The sequence below is a fragment of the Apteryx rowi genome, unplaced genomic scaffold (genome assembly GCF_003343035.1).
Source record: "Apteryx rowi isolate R43461 unplaced genomic scaffold, aptRow1 scaffold_38, whole genome shotgun sequence".
NCBI classification, from domain to species: Eukaryota; Metazoa; Chordata; class Aves; order Apterygiformes; family Apterygidae; genus Apteryx; species Apteryx rowi.
In genome coordinates, this window is record NW_020450307.1 from 2072118 (window position 1) to 2091926 (window position 19809).

General features: G+C 45.0%; 1 protein-coding gene across 8 annotated transcripts in view; it reads right to left on the reverse strand.

Moving 5' to 3' along the window:
• Window positions 1-19809, reverse strand: part of PIK3CD (phosphatidylinositol-4,5-bisphosphate 3-kinase catalytic subunit delta) — a 47283-nt gene that overhangs the window by 6043 nt on the left and 21431 nt on the right. For 6 of the 8 annotated variants that reach the window (XR_003254849.1, XR_003254847.1, XR_003254848.1 and 3 more), the window contains exons 3-21: window positions 18691-18919; window positions 18043-18272; window positions 16994-17173; window positions 16205-16354; window positions 15394-15483; window positions 14072-14293; window positions 11046-11142; window positions 10496-10626; window positions 9503-9562; window positions 9116-9283; window positions 8084-8205; window positions 7791-7934; window positions 6831-6930; window positions 5754-5932; window positions 5438-5547; window positions 4670-4748; window positions 3575-3742; window positions 2652-2775; window positions 818-963 (exon numbers count right to left, since the gene is read on the reverse strand). Coding sequence is in view for 4 of the 8 variants with exons in the window: in XM_026073981.1 (XP_025929766.1) it covers window positions 818-963; window positions 2652-2775; window positions 3575-3742; window positions 4670-4748; window positions 5438-5547; window positions 5754-5932; window positions 6831-6930; window positions 7791-7934; window positions 8084-8205; window positions 9116-9283; window positions 9503-9562; window positions 10496-10626; window positions 11046-11142; window positions 14072-14293; window positions 15394-15483; window positions 16205-16354; window positions 16994-17173; window positions 18043-18272; window positions 18691-18919 (2729 nt within the window). In the remaining 4 variants the exon portion in view is untranslated. Of the gene's footprint in view, window positions 1-817; window positions 964-2651; window positions 2776-3574; window positions 3743-4669; window positions 4749-5437; window positions 5548-5753; window positions 5933-6830; window positions 6931-7790; window positions 7935-8083; window positions 8206-9115; window positions 9284-9502; window positions 9563-10495; window positions 10627-11045; window positions 11143-14071; window positions 14294-15393; window positions 15484-16204; window positions 16355-16993; window positions 17174-18042; window positions 18273-18690; window positions 18920-19465; window positions 19513-19809 lie in introns of those variants that run through there. The other 2 variants (XM_026073982.1, XR_003254850.1) reach the window with 2 other exon arrangements.

The window sequence follows — 19809 nt, forward strand, 5'->3', positions numbered from 1 at the left end:
AAACATCTTGACTGTATTGGATTATCTAGTTCAGCGATGCATCTGCACAGCTGCAAACCCAAGCCTGACTATTTCTGAGCACGTGCACAAAGGACCACAGGCTACAACATTCACGGATTCAAGTGCTGCAGTATCTCCTTTTAGGCCTTCTGCTGCACAGGGAGATTCCTCAGTTCCAAGGTAAGCAGCTGGACTCCTCACAAACAGTCACTTGATGAAGAGATTTTGGAAAAAATAGCCAGTTCAAGAAAGCTGTCTAATCTAGGCAAAGGGAAGGGGGTCATGCTTGAGCCTACCTGTGCTCTACCTGTGTAGATTTACCTCTGTCTCAGTTAGGTTCTTTGGGTGGCAGTGGGGACACTACCATATTACACCTGCTGGCTGAAGCCCTTGTCCATCACTGGACAAGAGATGGTCTCAGATGGTAAAGACTGGAGACTCGTATCTGAGAGCTACAGAGAGCTGAGCTGAGTCTCTCAGTGATGTAGGTTACCAGTTATTGATGGCATAGGAATGGGAATCTAGAGCGTAGTAAGGATCTCTTCTGTACCCCAAATACTCAGCATCAAAAGGCAAGAAACTGCAATGATAACAAGACTACCAAGGAACTTGGTACCACAAGCAAGAATACCATGTCCCGAGTGCTTCCTACCTGCGTAATTACATTCTCTGTTCTCTCTTTGGTACTGCCTTCTGTACTCCAGAATTGTTATTCTCTTCTGCAGGCAGCTATAGGCTACATGTCACTTGGTGGAAGTAACTACTGAAAACTCAAGAGCTTGAAAAGCTTAAGTCAAATTTAACTGCTAACACTTACCTTTCAAATTTCTCATTGTTGTTAGTTTTCCCTTGCTGGATGACATGCACAAAGTCATAGGTTAAGATGAAAGGAACTCGTTCTCTATTAATACCAAATTTGGTCTTGAAGTTCCCCAAAAAGTGACCAAAATCAATATGGAAGAGCTGGAAATAAGCAAGAAATAACTGTTAGCAGAATAGTACCACTTGTAGCTGATCAGAGTTGATCTCTCTTCAGAGTTACTGTATTCAGAAAGACACTAACCATAGGATTTTGGGAGGGAGAAAATTAATCTTTCCTATGTCACTCCTTTGGGGAAAGAGGCAATGTTTACTTGCGAAGATACTGACAGTCCTCTGTAGCATAATTTGAGTGTTAGCTAGGACAAAAATGGTGCTCATCTCCTCAGTACTTGGTATATCTGAAGAAATTTCTATGTTTTTTCTGAAGCCTTATTGTATCACTACTAGTAGAAGCAGAAAGAACTAAAATGGGCTGGTGTCCTACTCCACCAGTGCAGTTTGCAGTCCCAGACTGTGTGGAAATAAGATGTCCTGTTTTGAAGTTGTTACAAAATATTACTTGCTTAGGTAAGGCTTTCTTTTTTGTTAGCAAGCAGAGCAAAGCTGTCTTGTCACTACTGCAATGATGGGAAGGAGAATCATGTCCTGACTGTTGTACACGATGACAATTTTGCAGAGCTGCTCTAAACCCTAGAGTATAAACAAAACCAATGCTGTATACTGCAGGGCATCAGCTCCCCCAAGCGGACAAATAACTGAGCGGCCCCTGCTCAGCAGAAGTAGCTTTGCGGGCTCCCTGCCCACCATTTCATTTCTATCATGAGAACAGGCGATCCTACATATGGGCTGCTGCTCAGCACATGCTGAGCATGTTTCTGTGACTCTGACTACATGTTTTAGGGGAGTAAGATGTAGAGGAGCGGGATGCTACACAGAAACAGTGCAGACAGGCAGTTGCCCATATCCGAGAGAGATGATTCTCAAAACATCAGCAGTCAATTTCTAATTTACAAGTATGAACTGGCTGACCTAGAGACCTACTGGACCTGAAGGAGACTTACCTTGCACAGCCTAACACAGCGTTGTTTTAGGCTTTGGAGAATTCACAACAAGAAATGTACCTTACTTTTCCTCCTTTACCAGAATACTACTGACAAAGCTTAGGTTTGGTACATGTCCTGTTAGCAAAGGGATTTTCCTTTTCCTACTTTTGCCCTTTGTCTTTCACACAACATAAGAGAAGATATAAACTCTAGCAGCTGATCTTGCAGAAAAGAGAAGTAAAGGAATTAATACTGTATATGTATCAATGCGAAATTAAAACCATGCTGATCACTTGCAGTCATTTAAAAACCCCTATACTTTTTCTAGGAGGAAGACTATAAGAATTTCAGCTTGGGTAATTACCTGAGGATCTTAGCTAGCACCTAAATGCAATTTGTAATTCTGCTAAAGCCAAGTAAGTCTTCATACTGGTGAGTGCAGCGCTTGAGTTTGCATCTGCTTAAGTCTGCAGATAATTTGAGGTCTGAGAGGTATGAATTGCTCCATTGAAATTTCAAAGTGGGTATTAACAGCAGCCTGGTAAGAGATTACATTGGCAGCTGTAGGCGGTGGAACTTGCAGAAGAGTAGTATTCAAATCATAGAACTTTATATACCCTCTCACTGACAAAAGCTATTGAGAACATTTGTCCAGTCTGCCTCCTGGCTGGCAGGTAAGAGGTACTTTCCTTAGCAGGAGGACTGCACTGGGATGTCTCTGTACATTGCTAAGTAGCATTCATGCCCCACTTCCCATACTTCAAGAGCAGCAGTGGATCCCCATACCTGGCCAGTTTCCCGGATCATGATGTTATCACTGTGCCGGTCCCCTATTCCCAGTACATACGTTGCCACGCAGTACCCAGCGCAAGAAAGAGTGAACTCCTCTATAGCTTGTTCTAATGCTTCACTGAAGAGAATAAGAAAAAGAGATTGAGAAGGAATTTTACTTTGAGCTCCAATACTTCACTGCTGGGAAGGTTCTTGTCTGTATAGCCTCCCCCATGCAGACCTACAGTAAGAGAATTAATTACATGGCTGAATTTACTTTCTGTATTGTCTCCAGAGGGACTACAAGAACTAGCTGCAATAACAACTGTCCATAATCAGAGAGGTCTGGATAAGGCTCTGTCCACACTCTCAAGTAAAATGGTTGGTGTCAGCTTATTTCTAGGTTTTCCCAGACCCAAAGACTAAGTGGGCTGCTAGAATGATTTCTGTTGGGACCCTCCAAGTTTGAGCTGGGTAGGACTGATGTATTGTTGTTGTACCCAGTAAAAGGCCAAGCTGCAGAGCTGTTGTGCTGCTTTATTCTTTCACCCCACATAATCCCTTCTGCCCCATTTCCAGCTGCCACAACACTGACTGCTTATTTCTGGAGAAAGCAACAGGACTGATGGGAAGGCCAAGGGTTAGATTCAGCCTGAGGACAGTGCTACCTTAAGCTGTCAAAGATCAAAAGAGTTTGCAAACAGTACCCCAGATGCCTCAATTTCTCTTCAAGACCCATACAGATCCACAAGATGTTTTCCAGTTTGTCAGGCAAGAAGAGGAGGAAAAGCAAGCAAATAACGCTGCTATATTTGTTCAGATATTGCTGGACAGCTTGGAAATATGCATAACAAGGGAAAAATTAAGCAAAACAGAAGAAATGTCTCCACTGGAAGGAAGCAGTAAAACAGCACTGAGTAAAAGGTAAGCCCACCTACCCTGGGTTCTTGGATTTTAGCCAGTTCAGCAGCGCATCTTTGTTGAAGGCCGCAGTGGCCACCATGTTGCTCTTGGTCAGCTGGATGTTGGCAATGGTATCCGAATGCATGACTACTTCTATCAGTCCAGTCTTGTCGCCTGTGGAGAGGCAGCCATAAGGGGTCATCCTGCAGAGATGAAAGAAACCCTTGCACTGAAATCTTGCCCAGAAGTGGGTCGTCTTGACTTTTAAGATTTCCCTTGTCTGCCATATCAAGGGCAAATTGCTAGGGAAAAGCGCAGGAGGCCTTTGTGCCTGTTTCACATTTGGACTCGAAGAAAACACTGCAGTTTTTCCAGTGTGCTCAGCCAGCAGAAGGATCCGTATTGCTGAGAGCCCAGGTACTTTCAGCTCCCTGTGCTTCAAAGGTGCTAAGGGAAGCTTGCACTTAGGGCAGCGCACAAAGGACAGAGTACAGTATAATCCAGCTGAAGGCTTAAACTAAGCCAACTGTCAAGCACTGATTCGTTCTTCCCAGATAGCTATGAGAGCACCTGGAAGGCTGGTCACTATTAGTGCGGGGCCTAACTGACACTTTATAGGAAATTGGTAAAAGAGACCGATCTAAGCCCAGTACTATTTACATCCTAACTTAATAGTTGTGCAGCGCTATCTATATCTTAACAGTTGTGCAGCGCTATCTCTAGCACTAGCCCTGAACTTCAAATGCAGTAACACCAAGCATCACTAACTCCTGCTTACTCAGTTTCTGCTTTCTGCTGCTGGACTGACACAATATTATAACTTTGTTCATTCTTCCCCAAACCTTGCTGCTTGGGAACAGCTGCAGAGATGAGAATAAAACTGACTGTATCTCCTCTCTTTCACAGTGCATTCAGTTGGGAGTCATCTATGACATCCCACCTCTTTCTTCCTCCTTTCATTGCATTTCTATCTCTCAATACCATAAAATGTGACTAGCTGCTCACAGAATACTAGATACATTTGGTTAGTGAGGGTCTCTTCCTATCTGGAACAAAACAAGCTTGCAGGCAAAATGGTCCCACCACACAATCTATCACTGCAGCATGACAACTGCATGCTTGTAACTCACCTCAGGTCCAGGCCCTCCTGCTTCCACAGGATGTCCATCAGCTGTATCATCTGCAGCGTGAGCATGTCCTGACGAAGATCTGCACACCATTGCAAAGGAAGAATGGGTTGTAAGTGCCTCCCATTCTCCCCTCTTCTCGTTCTCCTACAAGGACAGCTTGTTCTGCCCAGGAAGCTGGTTGCTGGAAGAGGCCTTGGCCATGTTTGTCTCTCGCTATGTCTAACTAATAAAGAACATCAGCACAGAGCAATGTTTTTTTCCTAGGGCAGTAACAGTGTAAAGCCACCATACCAGATACATCCATTAGTATAATCACGTCTCGGTTAAAGTATCTGTTACTTCACTTTGCCAAGGCTCTGTTCCCATAGCAGTCAATGTAGCACATCAGAAAACATCTGCTGGACACATGATCAAGCAGCAGCCACGCCAATCCTACATGCATGTCCATTAGAAAAAGCTTGGACTTGCTGTACTTAATAGCTCTTCCAGACCTCCCTTCACAGTTCCTTTTACTGGGCAAGGGTCTCCAGCTAGAAGTAATTGGGGTTACTGTGTCCTCTTACTGAAGAGGGCAGTAGGTAAAGTATAGAGAGTTTACTGTACCTCCCAATTACTGTCAAAACCCCCCCCAAACAAACAACAAAAAAATTCAGACACCCTGACATTCTGCATGTACACATCTTAACGGTCCATATTTAGGCCCATTCACCACAATAAATATTGAAACGATGATACCTCTGATTGATAACATTTTTATCAAAGACTTACCATCTCCATTTTTAAAAATGATACCCACTCCACCTCCATCTGTCTCTTCATTATTAAACACAATCCATAAAGGTTTCATCTTGGAGTCCATAAAAGTGCACTGCTCCACACTACAGAAAACAAAAATAGTACCATCAGAGTCTCCATCTATTAAAAAAAATGGCCAGGGAATCTGCAAATTGAACAGCATCAACAAATGCTGATGGACAGGTAACCACCATGAGGGAAGAGGGCCTCAGGGTTACCAGAAGCATGGCTCTTCTGCTGAACAGAGCCTGTGGCACAACTGAGGAGGAAATGCAGCTATCTTCCTTACCAAACTTCAGTAAGGATAATGTTGGGGTTCAGGGGGGACTGGAGGTCGGAAAGTGCTTCAACGTAAGTTTCCTGCTTCATGCACACATGCATCATCTCCCTGGTTTGAGGCTTCGTGGCCTTCTGAGAACTTGCTTTGACGAAGTCATTCAGAGCTTTCATCTTGTTGAGTGCTTCTCCCTGCAAAAAGGGGAGGAATGAAAGAGTGTTAAACAAACAAAACAGGAAATGCAGAAAGTTAAAGTTTTAACAGAAAGTTAAAAACTATTAAAAGTCTACTGTGAAATGTAAACATTGGTTGTATTGCTTGCCTTTTCTTCTTGCAAAGATTTTGTACTTTGCAACCAAACAAATCTAGTATCTGCTTAAAGGAAATCTATAATGAACTATGCAGATTCTGCTGCAGAAAAAATATGTTGCAAGGTAATGCAGGTTATCAAGCACCACAGGAGAAAAATGAAGTGTACTGGCTAGAAAAGTGAGGAAACCCATTGCCTTGGAGCCCTACTGCCCCTGTCCTGCAGTGCAGTTGAGGAGTTCTGGTTATGCAAAAGCTCTACTCAGTCTTGAAAATAGAAGCAGCACTGGTTTGGGGGCACATCTTAGATATGGCCTCATGGATGGAGGTGTCCCTCACCTCTGAGGTAGGTACAGCGATCCTTGATAAATAACAGAAAACTTTTAGAGAGTGGGTAATTAACAGGATTACTCCCTGCCCCCCAAAAGACAACTGAAGAAAAGAGTGCACTGCCCTGAAGCAGACAGCCAGTTGTGAACAGTGCCTACTAAATGATATCTTATTACAACTCATCTAGTAACAGTACTGGTTTTCAAACATTTCAAACCATTCTAGACACATCTTGTTGTTTGGGTTGTGTGCAAGTGAGTAAGAGATGAACAAAGTCACATGTGATAGGGAAACTCCAGTCTCTTAATAGGATATGCCAAAAAATATATACGTAGCAGTTACAAGGGTTTTTTTGGTATTACTGACTAACATTAAGTTGCAAAAGCTAATAACTGAGATCCAGCTCCAAGCATGAGCGAAGTCAACCTTATGGCTAAAAGCAATTCTTACCTGTTTCATTAACACTTTCATGTGGTGGGTGCTGCCTCTGCAATATGCCTCCAGGATCAGGCCAAACCTCAAGGAGACTGCAGGGACATGCATTTCTGACCTAGAGAAAGGCGGGAGGTTAAAGCAAACCTGACTCACTGCAGTGAGTGACTAATTTTCCCATTCATGCCAGCATGCGCTGTGGGAAAATTAACTTTGCTGTTTAGATTCCTTCTATGTATTGGAGAAAGAAAACACCCACCCCAGAAGGTGCTGTAGAAAAATCCATTGCTTGAACTGATGACAAAGCTTTTTGGATGACTAAATTACTAACTATGCCTTTGAAAAATTACTCAAGGAGCAAGGACAGTTCAGAGACTATGATTCAGAACTGGCAGGTGGCCATGAACATCCAAAGTAAATTTCAATTTCAGCAGGCGTGCATATATATATATACATACACACACATATACACACACACATAATATATATATATTTATATTTATCTCTATATATGTATATTTATATATATTTATACACACACACACACATATACACACACATACACACACACACTGAAAACAACAGACCTCTACTCCTGCCAAAAAAAAAAAAAAAGTTTTTTTTTTTTGCCTTTCTGAAATAATAATCAATCAGTTTCCCAAGGAAAAAGCAGCAGTTCACGTCTGCTGAATGACCAATGGGGACATAGTGATGCCATTTTTATAGTCATTTTCAGTTGAGGCCAGATTTGACATTTCCTGGATTTTGATAATCACAGCAAGGAAATCCCACCAATGCTTCAGTGAAAGATACTTGGTAAAAGAGAGCCAACAGGCTTTAAATAGTTACACCAGCATCCACACCCCCCCCCGCATGCACTCACATGCTTGTTGTCTCACTTCACAGCGCAATCAAGAATCCAGCAAATGGTGGTTTCACTTCATTACAGAGAAAGAGCCTAAGACATTTGCTCCTTACCTTAGATGCCAGAATAGGAAGTGGCCTATCTTGCGGTTGGATAATGCCCTGTCCAGTAGGAACTTGGTTAATTCACAGTCTAAGTAGGATTCATACTTGAGCACCTGGACAAGTTGTAGCAGGTATTGGAACAATTCACCATCTCTGGGGACAGAAAGGAAAAAAATCATCTTTATTACAACAAGGTACTTGGAAAAAAACACAGAAAAGACTGCCAGTCTTGTCCACAGTCCCCTTCAGGAGCCCTAAATGTAAACAGAAAGGAGCTCCCCATGCCCTTTGTGAACACTTACGTCAGCTTCTTTAATGAGTTGATAGCAAAAGAGCCAACATAACGGTCAGGGAAGCTAAAATCCAGCAGCTCCAAGGCATTCAGGACAGGCAGCTCTGGCCAGCTCTGAAGCAGGGAAATCATCTGTAAAGGGAGAGGTGGGGGGGAAGGAACCAGGTTTTTAAGACAATGGTCAAAAATCTATATGCCCCTAAAATTCTAGTGAGGGAAGAGCAGACCCCTTAGAAAAGAAAAACTTCTCACTCTTCTTAGTTGCTATTTATAGATCTTACAGGGCCAGTTTGCAGATGCCAGGTCAAAACCCATCAGTCTAAACTTTCTAGAGCGGTTGACAGGAGAGGTCATCCCCCCATTCCATGGCAGGGTTACATCCGCTGTGGTGCGAACAGTGAGTGGAACAAGCTCTTTGGGGAAAGCCTCATTCTTCAGCATAACAATGTAGGCTGGACAGGGACCTTTAGAAGGTCCTATTAAAGCTCTTGAGGTAAGGAGGGATGAACAGCACAGAGACCATCCCTATCTGACATCTAACAATCTCAGTGGAAGAAATCCACTGACCCTATCCCTCAGGTAGTCTGTGCTGGTATCTCACTATTAGTTAAGAATATCCAGTCCAGATCCGTTTTTTGCTGTGAATTTAGCTGATTTCTTCTTGCCTTCAATTTCCTCCTTTCTAAACACTCCCTTGCTGGTCAGAGGGTTGAGTGTGGGACAGCACACAGAGCCAGACAGAGCTCGTAACAGCCAAACCTCAACTCCACTAAGGCATCGGGGTACTACTCAGTACACAGCAGCATTCACAGGGACTGGGAGAGAACAGAAAATCCTCCTCAGCTTCAGCGATGCCAGCACCAAACCTTACTGCCCTCACTGCCTATGCAGGGACAGGGCCAAGCATCCCCTGCTAGGCTGGCCTCTCAGACACAGCACAGGGACATATACATGCACAACCTGTCAAATGGGGGGGGACTGGCTGCCAACCCCTCCTGGCAGCACTGAGACTTCTTGCTTTCTCCTGCCCCAGCATCCTCACCTGGGCAACATCTTCATGCTTGTTCCATTTGGTGATGATAAGGAGCTTTGCCAAAGCTTGTGGGTACTGGTCACGGATATCATACCTCATCTTCCAGACTAGGTCTTTCTCATGCTCATAGAGCTCAGTGTGGCTCCTCCGCTCCAGTATCTCCTTCAGTTGCAGTTTCTGCTCATGGAAATCGCAGGAAAGAGCATACACAGGGCTTAGTCTCAAGCCAGAGGGCTTGCTCAGCCCAAGGAGACACTGTAGGACTGGGGCCACAAGGTTGCATGGCCCAGTTTGATGAAAAAAGCTGGTTGGGGGTAAGATGGCAACATATGACTTGATCTAAGAAACCAGGCTTGCACATAGCCAGCTGCAGAACTGTTGATGCCAGAGACTCACCTCCTCAGGGTCTTCCAGTGCAGTGCGGGGTTGTTCTCCATTTCTCCCCAACTCCAGCAGCTGGTACACAAATACAGAGTCTGAGAAAGGCTCCTCATTTCCTCTGTATCCTAGCTCATCATCGCCTCAGGTGTTTATGCTGCATTAAGAGACCAGTCCCTTGCCACCTCTGGAGAAGGGAGTCATACCTCTCTGATAGCCCAGGTGTAGATAATGTGCTCACAGGGACCCCTCTGCTCTGAGGTGTAACCTAGCTGCCCATGGGCCTCTTCCCCAGTGGTACTGAGAATCAAGGGACGAGTCCTCCCCTTGAGAAGGGCACGTCTGCACACTCATACGGCCAGTGAAAGGAGGCTCTGGTCACTGAAGTCCAGGCTAACACAAGCCATTCCAGGTTCTTGGAACTGATATACGTTTGCCAAACGGACAGTACTGCCCAAGCCACCTTGAACACTGGCACAATCTGTTAAAGCTTCCGAGCCAGAACATGCATCACAGGAGAGCGGGCGTGTATGTCCCTGGCAGAGCAGAGCTCCTTCCCTTCCTGAAACAGGCACATTTCTTCTTCTTTTAATGTTTGGCCAGTCTCAGTGACAGATGGAAAAATCCCGTACCACGCAGCATGCTAGCACTCTATGCCAAAAGGGAGGAAGCTGTCTCGTTACACTCATTTCCCCCTATTCCTCTTCCTATTGAGCCCAATAATGCTGCCTGCAGTTTAAAGGCAGCTTGGTTAAACCTATGTGTAAACAAAAGCTCACAGATGAGAGTAGCTTTACCTTGGTAGTTCACACTTGAAAAATTATTTGCCCAAAGGTGTATTAGATTAAGAGAAAGAGACAAGTTTTCAGTTAAAAATACCCATTCGTCAAATTTGTTTGCACCTGATCCCTTGCCAATGGCTGCCCAAGACACAGTGGTGCTGTATGCTCCTGCACCCAGCAAAGCTAGGGAGATTTCTGTATCTCCCTGAAAAGCATCTGTGTCCCATACCTGTTCAAATGACGGGTAATATACAGGATGCGATGCAATGCTGGGGAAACAGATGACCAAGGCTGCTGCACTTTCTGTGTTGGGGTTGCACTGTACTGTACCCATGGGGTTCAGAAGTTCCCCTTTCTCATCTGAAAAGCAAAGTACATAAACCCATAAACCCTAATATTCTGAAGATTTGGCACAGAAAGCAGGGCACAGAACTGCTTCCAGCTCTGTCACTGGCCTAAGCAGATCACTTCATTTTCCTGGCATCACAACCCAAGAATATGCAATATCTTTAGGAGAGCAGCTACCTCTTATGCCATGTGTGCAATGCCAAGCCAAATAAGGCCTTCATCTTGGCAGGGCTCTATGTGCCATTGCAATATAGAGCAGTAATTGTAGTAGAACTGTTAGCACAGTGTTACTGTAACACTATTATTCTGAGCTGAGCTACTCTGGCCCCTGCTACCACCTACTGGACAGCAGTACAGAACACAAGACACATCCCATCTTTGTGGCGAGGATTAAAGACAGAACAATACAGTAGCTCTAGCTCCTGACATACCCGGAAAGGAGGACCACATGTGCAAGCAGCACTCTCCTGTTTTCAGCTGGTCCTTATAGTCAAAAAGCATGACATTCACCCAGGCAATTGGGCAGTCCTGCAAGGCAAAGAAAGAAGGTGGTTGGGTGCTGTGATTGCAAAAGCTGGATGAAGAGGAATTAACCCATGCAAAGCAAACCCCTGTGCAGAATGCTGTAGGCAGGTAACCTCACATTCAAGAGTATGTAGTCACCCCCTCACGACAAAGAGTTGCTGTAAAAGTTACACCACCCCAGGTACTGGCCATGTCTGACTGACTACCTTCTAAGTCCACCTAAAATCAGAATACAAGATGGCATAAAATTCAGATACTTACCAGAAGCTGGACTCTTTTCTGTAGTGCTGAATGGCACCAAAATCTCCCCAAAAATATGTCTCAAGTTTGACCCCCCTGCCCCCACCATTTTGCACATCTGAAGAATCTCTAGGTTTCCAATAAGGCATTGCTACTCTACAGTCAATGATATTTGAAAGGGCTAAAACTTACATACTTCATATATTTCACATCTTGAGGGAAAGGAGAAGAACCTTAACTTTGAAACAGGGAATGTGGCAGTTGACATGAGTTCAGAAAACTAGACAAAGAATCCTAGATATATCTGATAATGGTACAACAATAAACACTATCTTTCTATAGAACTCAAACTTTATGCTGCCATTCCCTCCCGCCAAAACAACAAACAAACAAAAAAAGCCAAAAAGCCCAAGTCCAAAACTCAGTAGCACAAGCCAGGCTCATCCGGGAGGTGGAAGACTCCAGTAAGCAAAGTGACTGGGGCACGACCAAGAAAGACAACCCATCTCCCTGCTCTAAACCAGTTCTCTGCCACTAGAGCAACAGATTCTACAAGTGACTTAAGTTTTCCTGCACTCAGGTTCTCCCAAATGAAACAGTTGCTTCACATAACAGTTACAGCCACACCAGCATTTTACCCAGCTGCTCAGAAAACACTGAGGCTTAAGCGTGTACTAGCACAAAAATTGACTTGCCAAGAGGTTGCGAGGCAAAATTCTAGTGAGATGCACCCACAAACAGTATTATATTTGAAGAGATCCACAGTGAGGATGCGAGTACAAGTACACAGTGAGTGTACTTGTTCCACTGACATTCTAGAGCATATATCAGCCTTCCCCAGAAGACACACCAAAGGACTTGGGGGAGCTAGCGATATCAGCTTTTTCCCTTTATACAACAAAAGGGCTCATTCCCACATGGCCTCTCATAAACCTTTTCATTGATTTGATTAGACCAAGCATCTCCAGCAAGATCCCATTCAAGACATCAGCTTCCAGACCATGGGGAGAAGCCAAACACAATACCACCACCAACAGTAACCTTTTCCATCAAACTGAATGCCATCAAATCACAGCATAGATCCCGATCTGGAATGTCTGCATAGAAAACATGCATGTAGTTAACCTCTGAATACTGAGCAGTAAGTGAAAAGCTTATTAATCAGTAATAAAAAATCAGGGTGCAGTTTGACTGGAACCTCCAGCCACCAACTAGTTTAAACAAGATCTGGGCACCTCACTCAGAGCTATAATGTGAACACATAGACAAAATCCATTTCTGCAGAGCTCAGGTCCAGCAAACATTGTAAATTTTACATTAAAAGCCCATTAGAATGCACCCACCTTTCCCCATTACTGGAACACACACAAACAAGATCCTATCAACTCAGCTAACCAAGCTGGCTTTGTTTTGTCAATCAGAACAGCAGAATTTCCTTCTAACTGCTTCAAAACTGAAGATTGTTCCTGTGTGACCACCAAAAAATGCAGCCTGTGGATGAATCAGATATTCTGTTCAACAAAAGCCTCCAGCAGGAGTTGGAGTTCCGTTATTCTTAAGTACAAAAACAACAATAAAAGCTTGATCCTGGTCCTCGCCTCAAAATGTTTCCAGTCTGAAATCTCCAACCCGGAAAAGAGTCCATACAAACAGGACTCATGGATTGCATCAAAGTCCCCAGATATTAATGCACTGTAAACCCGAGAGCCTTATTGATGCCAAGGCAGCAAAGCTCAGTGACCCTACCAGCAACACAGAGGAGCTAGCAGAACTGAGGCTTACTAAAATCTTCTGTGACAGCATTTGCCAATCCCTCAATTTTATTTGCACTCTAGTAAAAGTAGCATGACTAATTCCCTGTTTAAAGCATAGTGATAGTATTTTTATGGCTGCAGAAACAATCATTTACAGAGAAACAGGGGTGTTTTTTCCTCACAAAGAAAACTCTCCAAATGCAAAGAGCTGGAGGCATCATGCTTACTTGAAGTCACAGCACCAGGAAATCAGCATTCAATTACAGATTGTATTTAGATTTACTCTTAGTTATTGAATTATTATTAATGATTTAGAAGTTTTGGGATAGAGGAGAAAATCACTACACCTCTAAAACAGAAGCGTAAAACAAGAGCTTCCAAAGTGATTTTAACACTTCCCATCCTCAGTTTGCAGCATCTGAGCAATAACCTTGAAGATTCTGCACTTTGAATTTTACTCACCTAAAGCTTTGCTGTAACCAGTGTTTACATTCCTCATTTTCTTCCCCTTTCTTAGCTGTTAATTTGCCCCATGAGGGACTTGCATGAAAGACCTTACTAGAAAGAAGATGCAACATACAAGATGGTTTTAACCTCAGCTATAAAACAAGTAAGTTGTGGAAAAGCAAAACAGAGAAACCAACGCAAATGATTCCACTTTATGTGCAGTTGGGTATGTTTCCTAATGGGGTAGGTTTCCTAATGGGGTATGTTTCCTAATGGTCTTTCTGGAGAAGAAATTACAGTTAAAACATCCTTTCCTAAAGGCAGCCACTACTCAGTTTCCTGTTCCTGTTGAGAATGTTACAGGCCATCATTCTGTGAGCTCTTTTATTAGTAAGTCTTCTTTTGAAAGCAAAAGGTATTTGGCTCAAAATGGCATCCTGTGCCCTCCAGCCCTGGCAAGCCTGGCTTAGTCCCCCACTGGCTTTACTTACAGCTTTCTTGGACTTCTTCTTGGTGGAACGCGCCTTCTTTGCCTTCTCAATGACAGCATAGAGGGCAAAGCAGAGCCGCGCCATACGGGGAAGATCACAGATGTTAATATCAAAATCCAGCCTCTGCTTCCACACTGGCTCTGAGCATACATTCACTTCAGAGCTTGACACCATCTTGCACAGCATCTCATTGCCATGAAAAAGACCTGCTTGCACCACCAGCTAAGGGAAGGAGAAATAAGAGAACATCATGAATCCACAGGGACCTGATCTGTTTGCCAAGGACACTTGATTAGAAGAAGAATGGGACAGAGATCCACTCCTGGAAATAGGATGCCTTCTCTTGTCTCTTTCCTCTGATTCACTGAAACATTAAAAAGTACTTTAATCTCCCTCTTTACTCAACTTCAGCAAAGGCACTGTTATCTTTTTACTTCATGTAGGGATTGCAAGAGCTGCTTAACCGTTGCAAAATGCACGGGTAACCCACTGCTAAGAGTATTACAAGTTTCATCCTGTAAAAACAGGCAATATAAACATTCAGGAAACCTTGCCCACTGAGATGCTGCAAAAAATCAGGAACCTCAGTCATGCTGAAAAGGAGGAGTGGACACCAAGAGCTAGGCAAGTGTTTACGCCAAAGAGCAAGCAAATCAACAGCAAAGGGGAACGGCACATGGAAATGGCTGGGCACAACCCTGCAGCACAGTGCCAACAGCGTGTTGTCTCTGGGCACACGTTTGCCTGCAAATCTGCATTGCTTCTGCAGTTTGCCAGGTCTCTGTACAGCTGATAGGTCAAGCCTATCTTCAGCTTTGCTTCTTGTTACAGCATTGCTGGCTAGCCTGGGAAGGAGTCCTTCCCAGGAGGAACTCCCTGCAAATGCTGGGGCACTATACAGAAGAGAGAACTATTTCATTGCCTGTTTCTTCATAAAGCCTTGCCCTGGAGACACCTACATATCTGATATATTCTAGTCCTGTTTTCTTCCTTTCTTGAAGGGTTGCCATTCCCCTTTGTCTAACTGGCCTGTCCCCCTTGGATATCCCAGGCCTTTGCTGTATCATGCTTTCTGCCCTAACTTTACCAGTCACCTCTCCCATCATTCTCTTTTCTCAGAGCTGAACTTCCTCTCCCAGGCTCTCTGCAGACTTCTCTGCCCCTCCACACCACTGTCAAGCAAACATCACCACAGAGCAGCAGCTCTGCTTGCTACTCATAAACTCTTACAGAAGGATGTTTCTAAGAATGCACTGCTGCGTTTCTGGGCAAGCAAGCCAAAACACAAAACCAAAGAAAAACCACACTGAGTCGGCACCTACCTTCATTCTCTCATCTGCATTGACCTTGCTGCCTTGCACCAGCTCAATGTAGAAGGATTGCTCTAGGGACCAGAGAGAACCATAGTTTGGCTAGAGAGAAAGAACAGCTCAGATCAGAAACAGCTCAAACAAAGACTTCTCAACCCAGTGCCTCCCAAAATAGCATGACTACCTCTTATCCCCATGTTGTTAACTCCTCCGTTCCCTTGAGATGGAATTAGGTGGGGTTATTGTACCTACACAGGCAATGCACACCCAAGGATCCAGTTCAGAGAGGCACTCCGGACACTAGCTGAGAGATAGTTCTTAAACAGCACCGTAATCCAGAAAGTGTTCTACAAAGAGAGCTCCGTTTCACAGACGCAGGCACTGACACAGCAGCCAGGCCGCATGTAGTTTCTATGTCAGAGACAGCATGGGACGCAGACATCCTCTGCCTCCACCCACTGTGTCACAGCCAGCCAATGCCACTCCTGCTAGCACCCGGGCTGAGTGAGGCTGCAAGGAGGAAAGCTGAAGAGCTACTCTGGAGAGCAGCTGAGAATAAGACATCAGCTTTCCTGGCTCCTAGGCCTGCTACCCCCAGACTTCACCTCTCATCACATGCTTTTTGCCCCAACAGAAAAGAGCACCGTTTTGCAGGAGGAAGCAGGAAGACTGGGAATCCCTCAGCTCTTGGGGCCTTGCTAGGAGCCTATCCTGAGAGAGTCAGGGAGAACCAACTTCTACGGTAGCTGCTCCCAGACTACATTAGCATCTCCATCAATGGACGTGTTGAGGGTAACCAGGCTGGGTCACTATGTCCTTTTACCTTCTTCTTAGGGAGCGGGGGGGGCTTGGCAGCCATCTTTGGCGGGTTGGCAAGGCAGTTGGTTTGCTCATCTCTCATAGCAATGATAGTGGAGGAGTGTACCATGGTCAGGTGGGGCGTGAGGCCTCGGTGCAGGCAACTGCGGATATACTGCAAAGACAGGACAGAGTCAGCATGGATGAAACAGTGCCAGGCAGGTAAAGGCAGTGAAGCAAAGCAGAACTGGCTGAAGCAGAAACAGGTGGATGACATACGGAAAGGACCCAGCAGCCATCAAAATTCAGCTTTAAATTATAACCTCTGGCTTTATAAACCCACATCCCACTGGACACATGTTGATAGTACCAAGAATGTGATGTGCATTACACCTGGTATTTCATCAGCTGACTCACCCACTCAAATAGCTGCATTAAGGGAAACTGCTGAGGACTCAGCATTCCTGACAGCGGTTTGCCCTACCAGGGGAACAAAGGATACAGGATTACTTGCCCAACTTTTAGGAAAAGCATTCCCAGCCCACCATGCAAGCAAGCAGACACCTCTAGAACCATAATCTATAAATAGATAGGATGGGCTTAGATCAGTTGCCCTCCAAAACCATAAGGATCCATTAGGTTCTCAAGAGTACCTCTTGCCCTAGGCAGCATCCAGGCCCCTGCCATCAATGGGCTGCATTCCTGCAAACAGCACTGTCTCCTTGATGCAGGACAACATGTCTCATCCTACCCTCCCAGCGAGAGGAGGGCACACGGGAACAGACTCACTGACAAAGCAAGACAAAAGGCTCACCTGGAACTGGTACAGGGGGTAGTTCCCATAGAGATATTCACATTTTCCATTCACTTGCAGGGTATAATCCTCTGGGTTCTCCACAGTCTCGTGGCGGAAGACAGTAGCCTGCTTCTTGATAGCATAGTTCATTAATGTTATGGGGAACTCCTTTGGGGAGATCTGGAAAGTGAAGCTCTCCTGCAATCCCAACAACACAGCATATGCTGTCAAATATCAGCAAAGGGCTGAAATCACCACAAGGAGCAACAAAAGCTCAGGGAGAAGTAACAACATTCCTGTTGCTGACACAGTAAAGAGAAGGCTAGGAAGGCAGAATTATGCCCCCCCCCCCCCCCACACACATATTAGCGAATAAGTAGGGATGCTTGCTGAACTGGGCAGCAGCATGTTTCAGCAGTGCAAGCACACGGCTGGAAATCAGGAACTTCAAGTACAGTATAAGCACCATCACCAATATGGGTGGTTGCAAGTCGTTATAAGTATTCCTATTGCTTTTCTACTAGCAAAGCAGGTGGTGACTAGGGGCGCTGTGTTCAAACACACCACTCTGGAAGGCCCTCCTCCTCCCCTGGGGGTGATTCCTGCTTCATGTCCAGGCTCAACATGCAAAAAGCAGCATTAACCAAGAATAGCAGGAAGAACAGGGGCCCATGGGCAATGCAGACCAATGCCTGCAAGCAGTGCATGCTGAACATGAGCTGAGCAGACTCTTAAGCTTCAAAAGGAAAGATATATATTGGATTCTATACTCTTTTCCCACCCATAAATAAAAAGTTTGCCACCACATGTGCACACAGTAACCTCAGCTACCAGCTAACCAGGACACGCAATGCAAGTTCAAGAGGGGGAACAGCTCCCTTGGAGCTCCTTGGTTGGAGGCTCAAAGACTCCCTCTCAACCATATCCACAGGCAACAGGGTCTAGAGAATGAAGACGAACACTGAACGCACGGAAACACTGTCCACACACATGTTATTCTGTCTCTGAATGCCTGAAGGGAAAGCACAAACCAGTCATACACTGTCACAGAAAAGTTTGTGCTTTACCCCGCCAGACTGAAACTTGACGTTGACAAAAATGTTCTTGGTGGGGGTCTGTAGGGGGCCAGTCCCAAGGCCTGTGGCCAATGGTTCCAGCTGCAAAGGAAAGTTGTACTCCATCCAAGCAGCCCAGCTAAGCTGCTGCCGCTTTGCTGCTCTCTCCTCACAGAACTGGCGCATTTTGATGCGGAAATCATTCACCTCTGGGTCCTGCACAGAATCAAACTCATGCAAACCTAAGTGGAGAGTAAGAAAGAAAGGTAAAATAAGCATCTGCACCCAACAGGGGCAATCAGCCTTTGATAATCAACTGTCTGTGAAAAAGTCTTCCTAAATACACACTTAATATCTAGCCAAAAGGAGAAAAGTCAGCCAAGCTGCTAATAATTGCTTATTTACTCTGCACAACTGCACTGACTCAAATACTATAGCCCTCTGCCAGCAGGAAAGATCACCCTTCTTCTTGGGTCTGCACACACACTATTTTCCCACCAGATCCACTTGAGACCTAACTTGCTAAGTTCACCTACTACATAAGCAGGGCTCCATCACCATTCCATAGGTAGCAATGCCATCTGGGACAGTAGCAGGTTTCATCTAAAGCCAGCGCCCCTGCCACACTCCTCGTGTGACCAATGATGGGGGAAAACTGACCTTTCCCAATGAGCAGGCTGATTTGGGAGTTAATAAGCTTCTTGACCCTGTCGCCTTCTCGAGCCACAAGCCGCAGTACTGGTAGGAAGGGCTGGATGTCACAAAGTCGCCGTTGCTCATCTTCCAGCTCTTGCTGTTCTGCTGTCTGGTTGATGCACGTGAACACATAGGCCTCAGGATCATTGAGCATATGGTACAGAGGTTCATATTGCGCATGCTGCCACACCACCTGGGACAGACCAACAGCACAGTGAAACTACTGCTGCGCTGCCAGGACTTCATCTTCCTCTTAGTGTCACCCCACAGCCTCACTAGCCCAAGACACGCCATTCCACAAAGGGAATGCAGAGCAAAGCCTTCTCACAGCATTCCTGGACCTGTAGTCATAGGCTGCTTTTCAGCCAAGCTTGGTGGTTGCAACTCTTGCTGAACTGCTGGTGGATTTATTTGCAAGAGCCTTTAACTGACTTCCTTTCTGCACTTGCCATTTGTTTCAGGCACAGTAAATCCCTCTGCCTTGGTATTTAAGTAACTCCCACCTGAATGCCTCACAGTAGGCATCCGCTGACTGCTAGCCTTGTGAAATAGAGGTGTTACTCCCACTGGAAGCAAGAGTGGATCAAGTAACTTGCCCCCAGTAACATGAAATTTGTGACAAAGCCAAGAATTTTTCTCAAGTCTTCTGAATTCTGTCCAATCCTCTACCACCCTTCCCTCCCAGCAAATGACATTTACATATGACTGTTCATATCCTAATCATACACTCTCTAAGTACCTGCTACAGGAGACAAAATCCTGAGGTAGACAGGCCTTTGATGTGACCCAGTGAACCTGCTGGCTGAAAAACACAGACCTTAACTTAACAGCTGGAGCCAATCAACTCTGCTTGCAGTTTTGGTTTTGTTTTTTGGAGGTTTTTTTGACCTGAAAACTGCAGCACAGGAAAACTTGGAATAATCTCGCACTGTGCTTCTGTCCCTTGTGATCTGTGATTCATCTAGGCCAGGCTGCTGCTGCAAAGAAAACCTTTTCCATTCTGCTTTCCTTATTCTCCCCTACCCCCACTTCCTGCCCAGGGAAAAAAGAAAGTAGCTCCATTTCTTTTACACACGGTTTCGC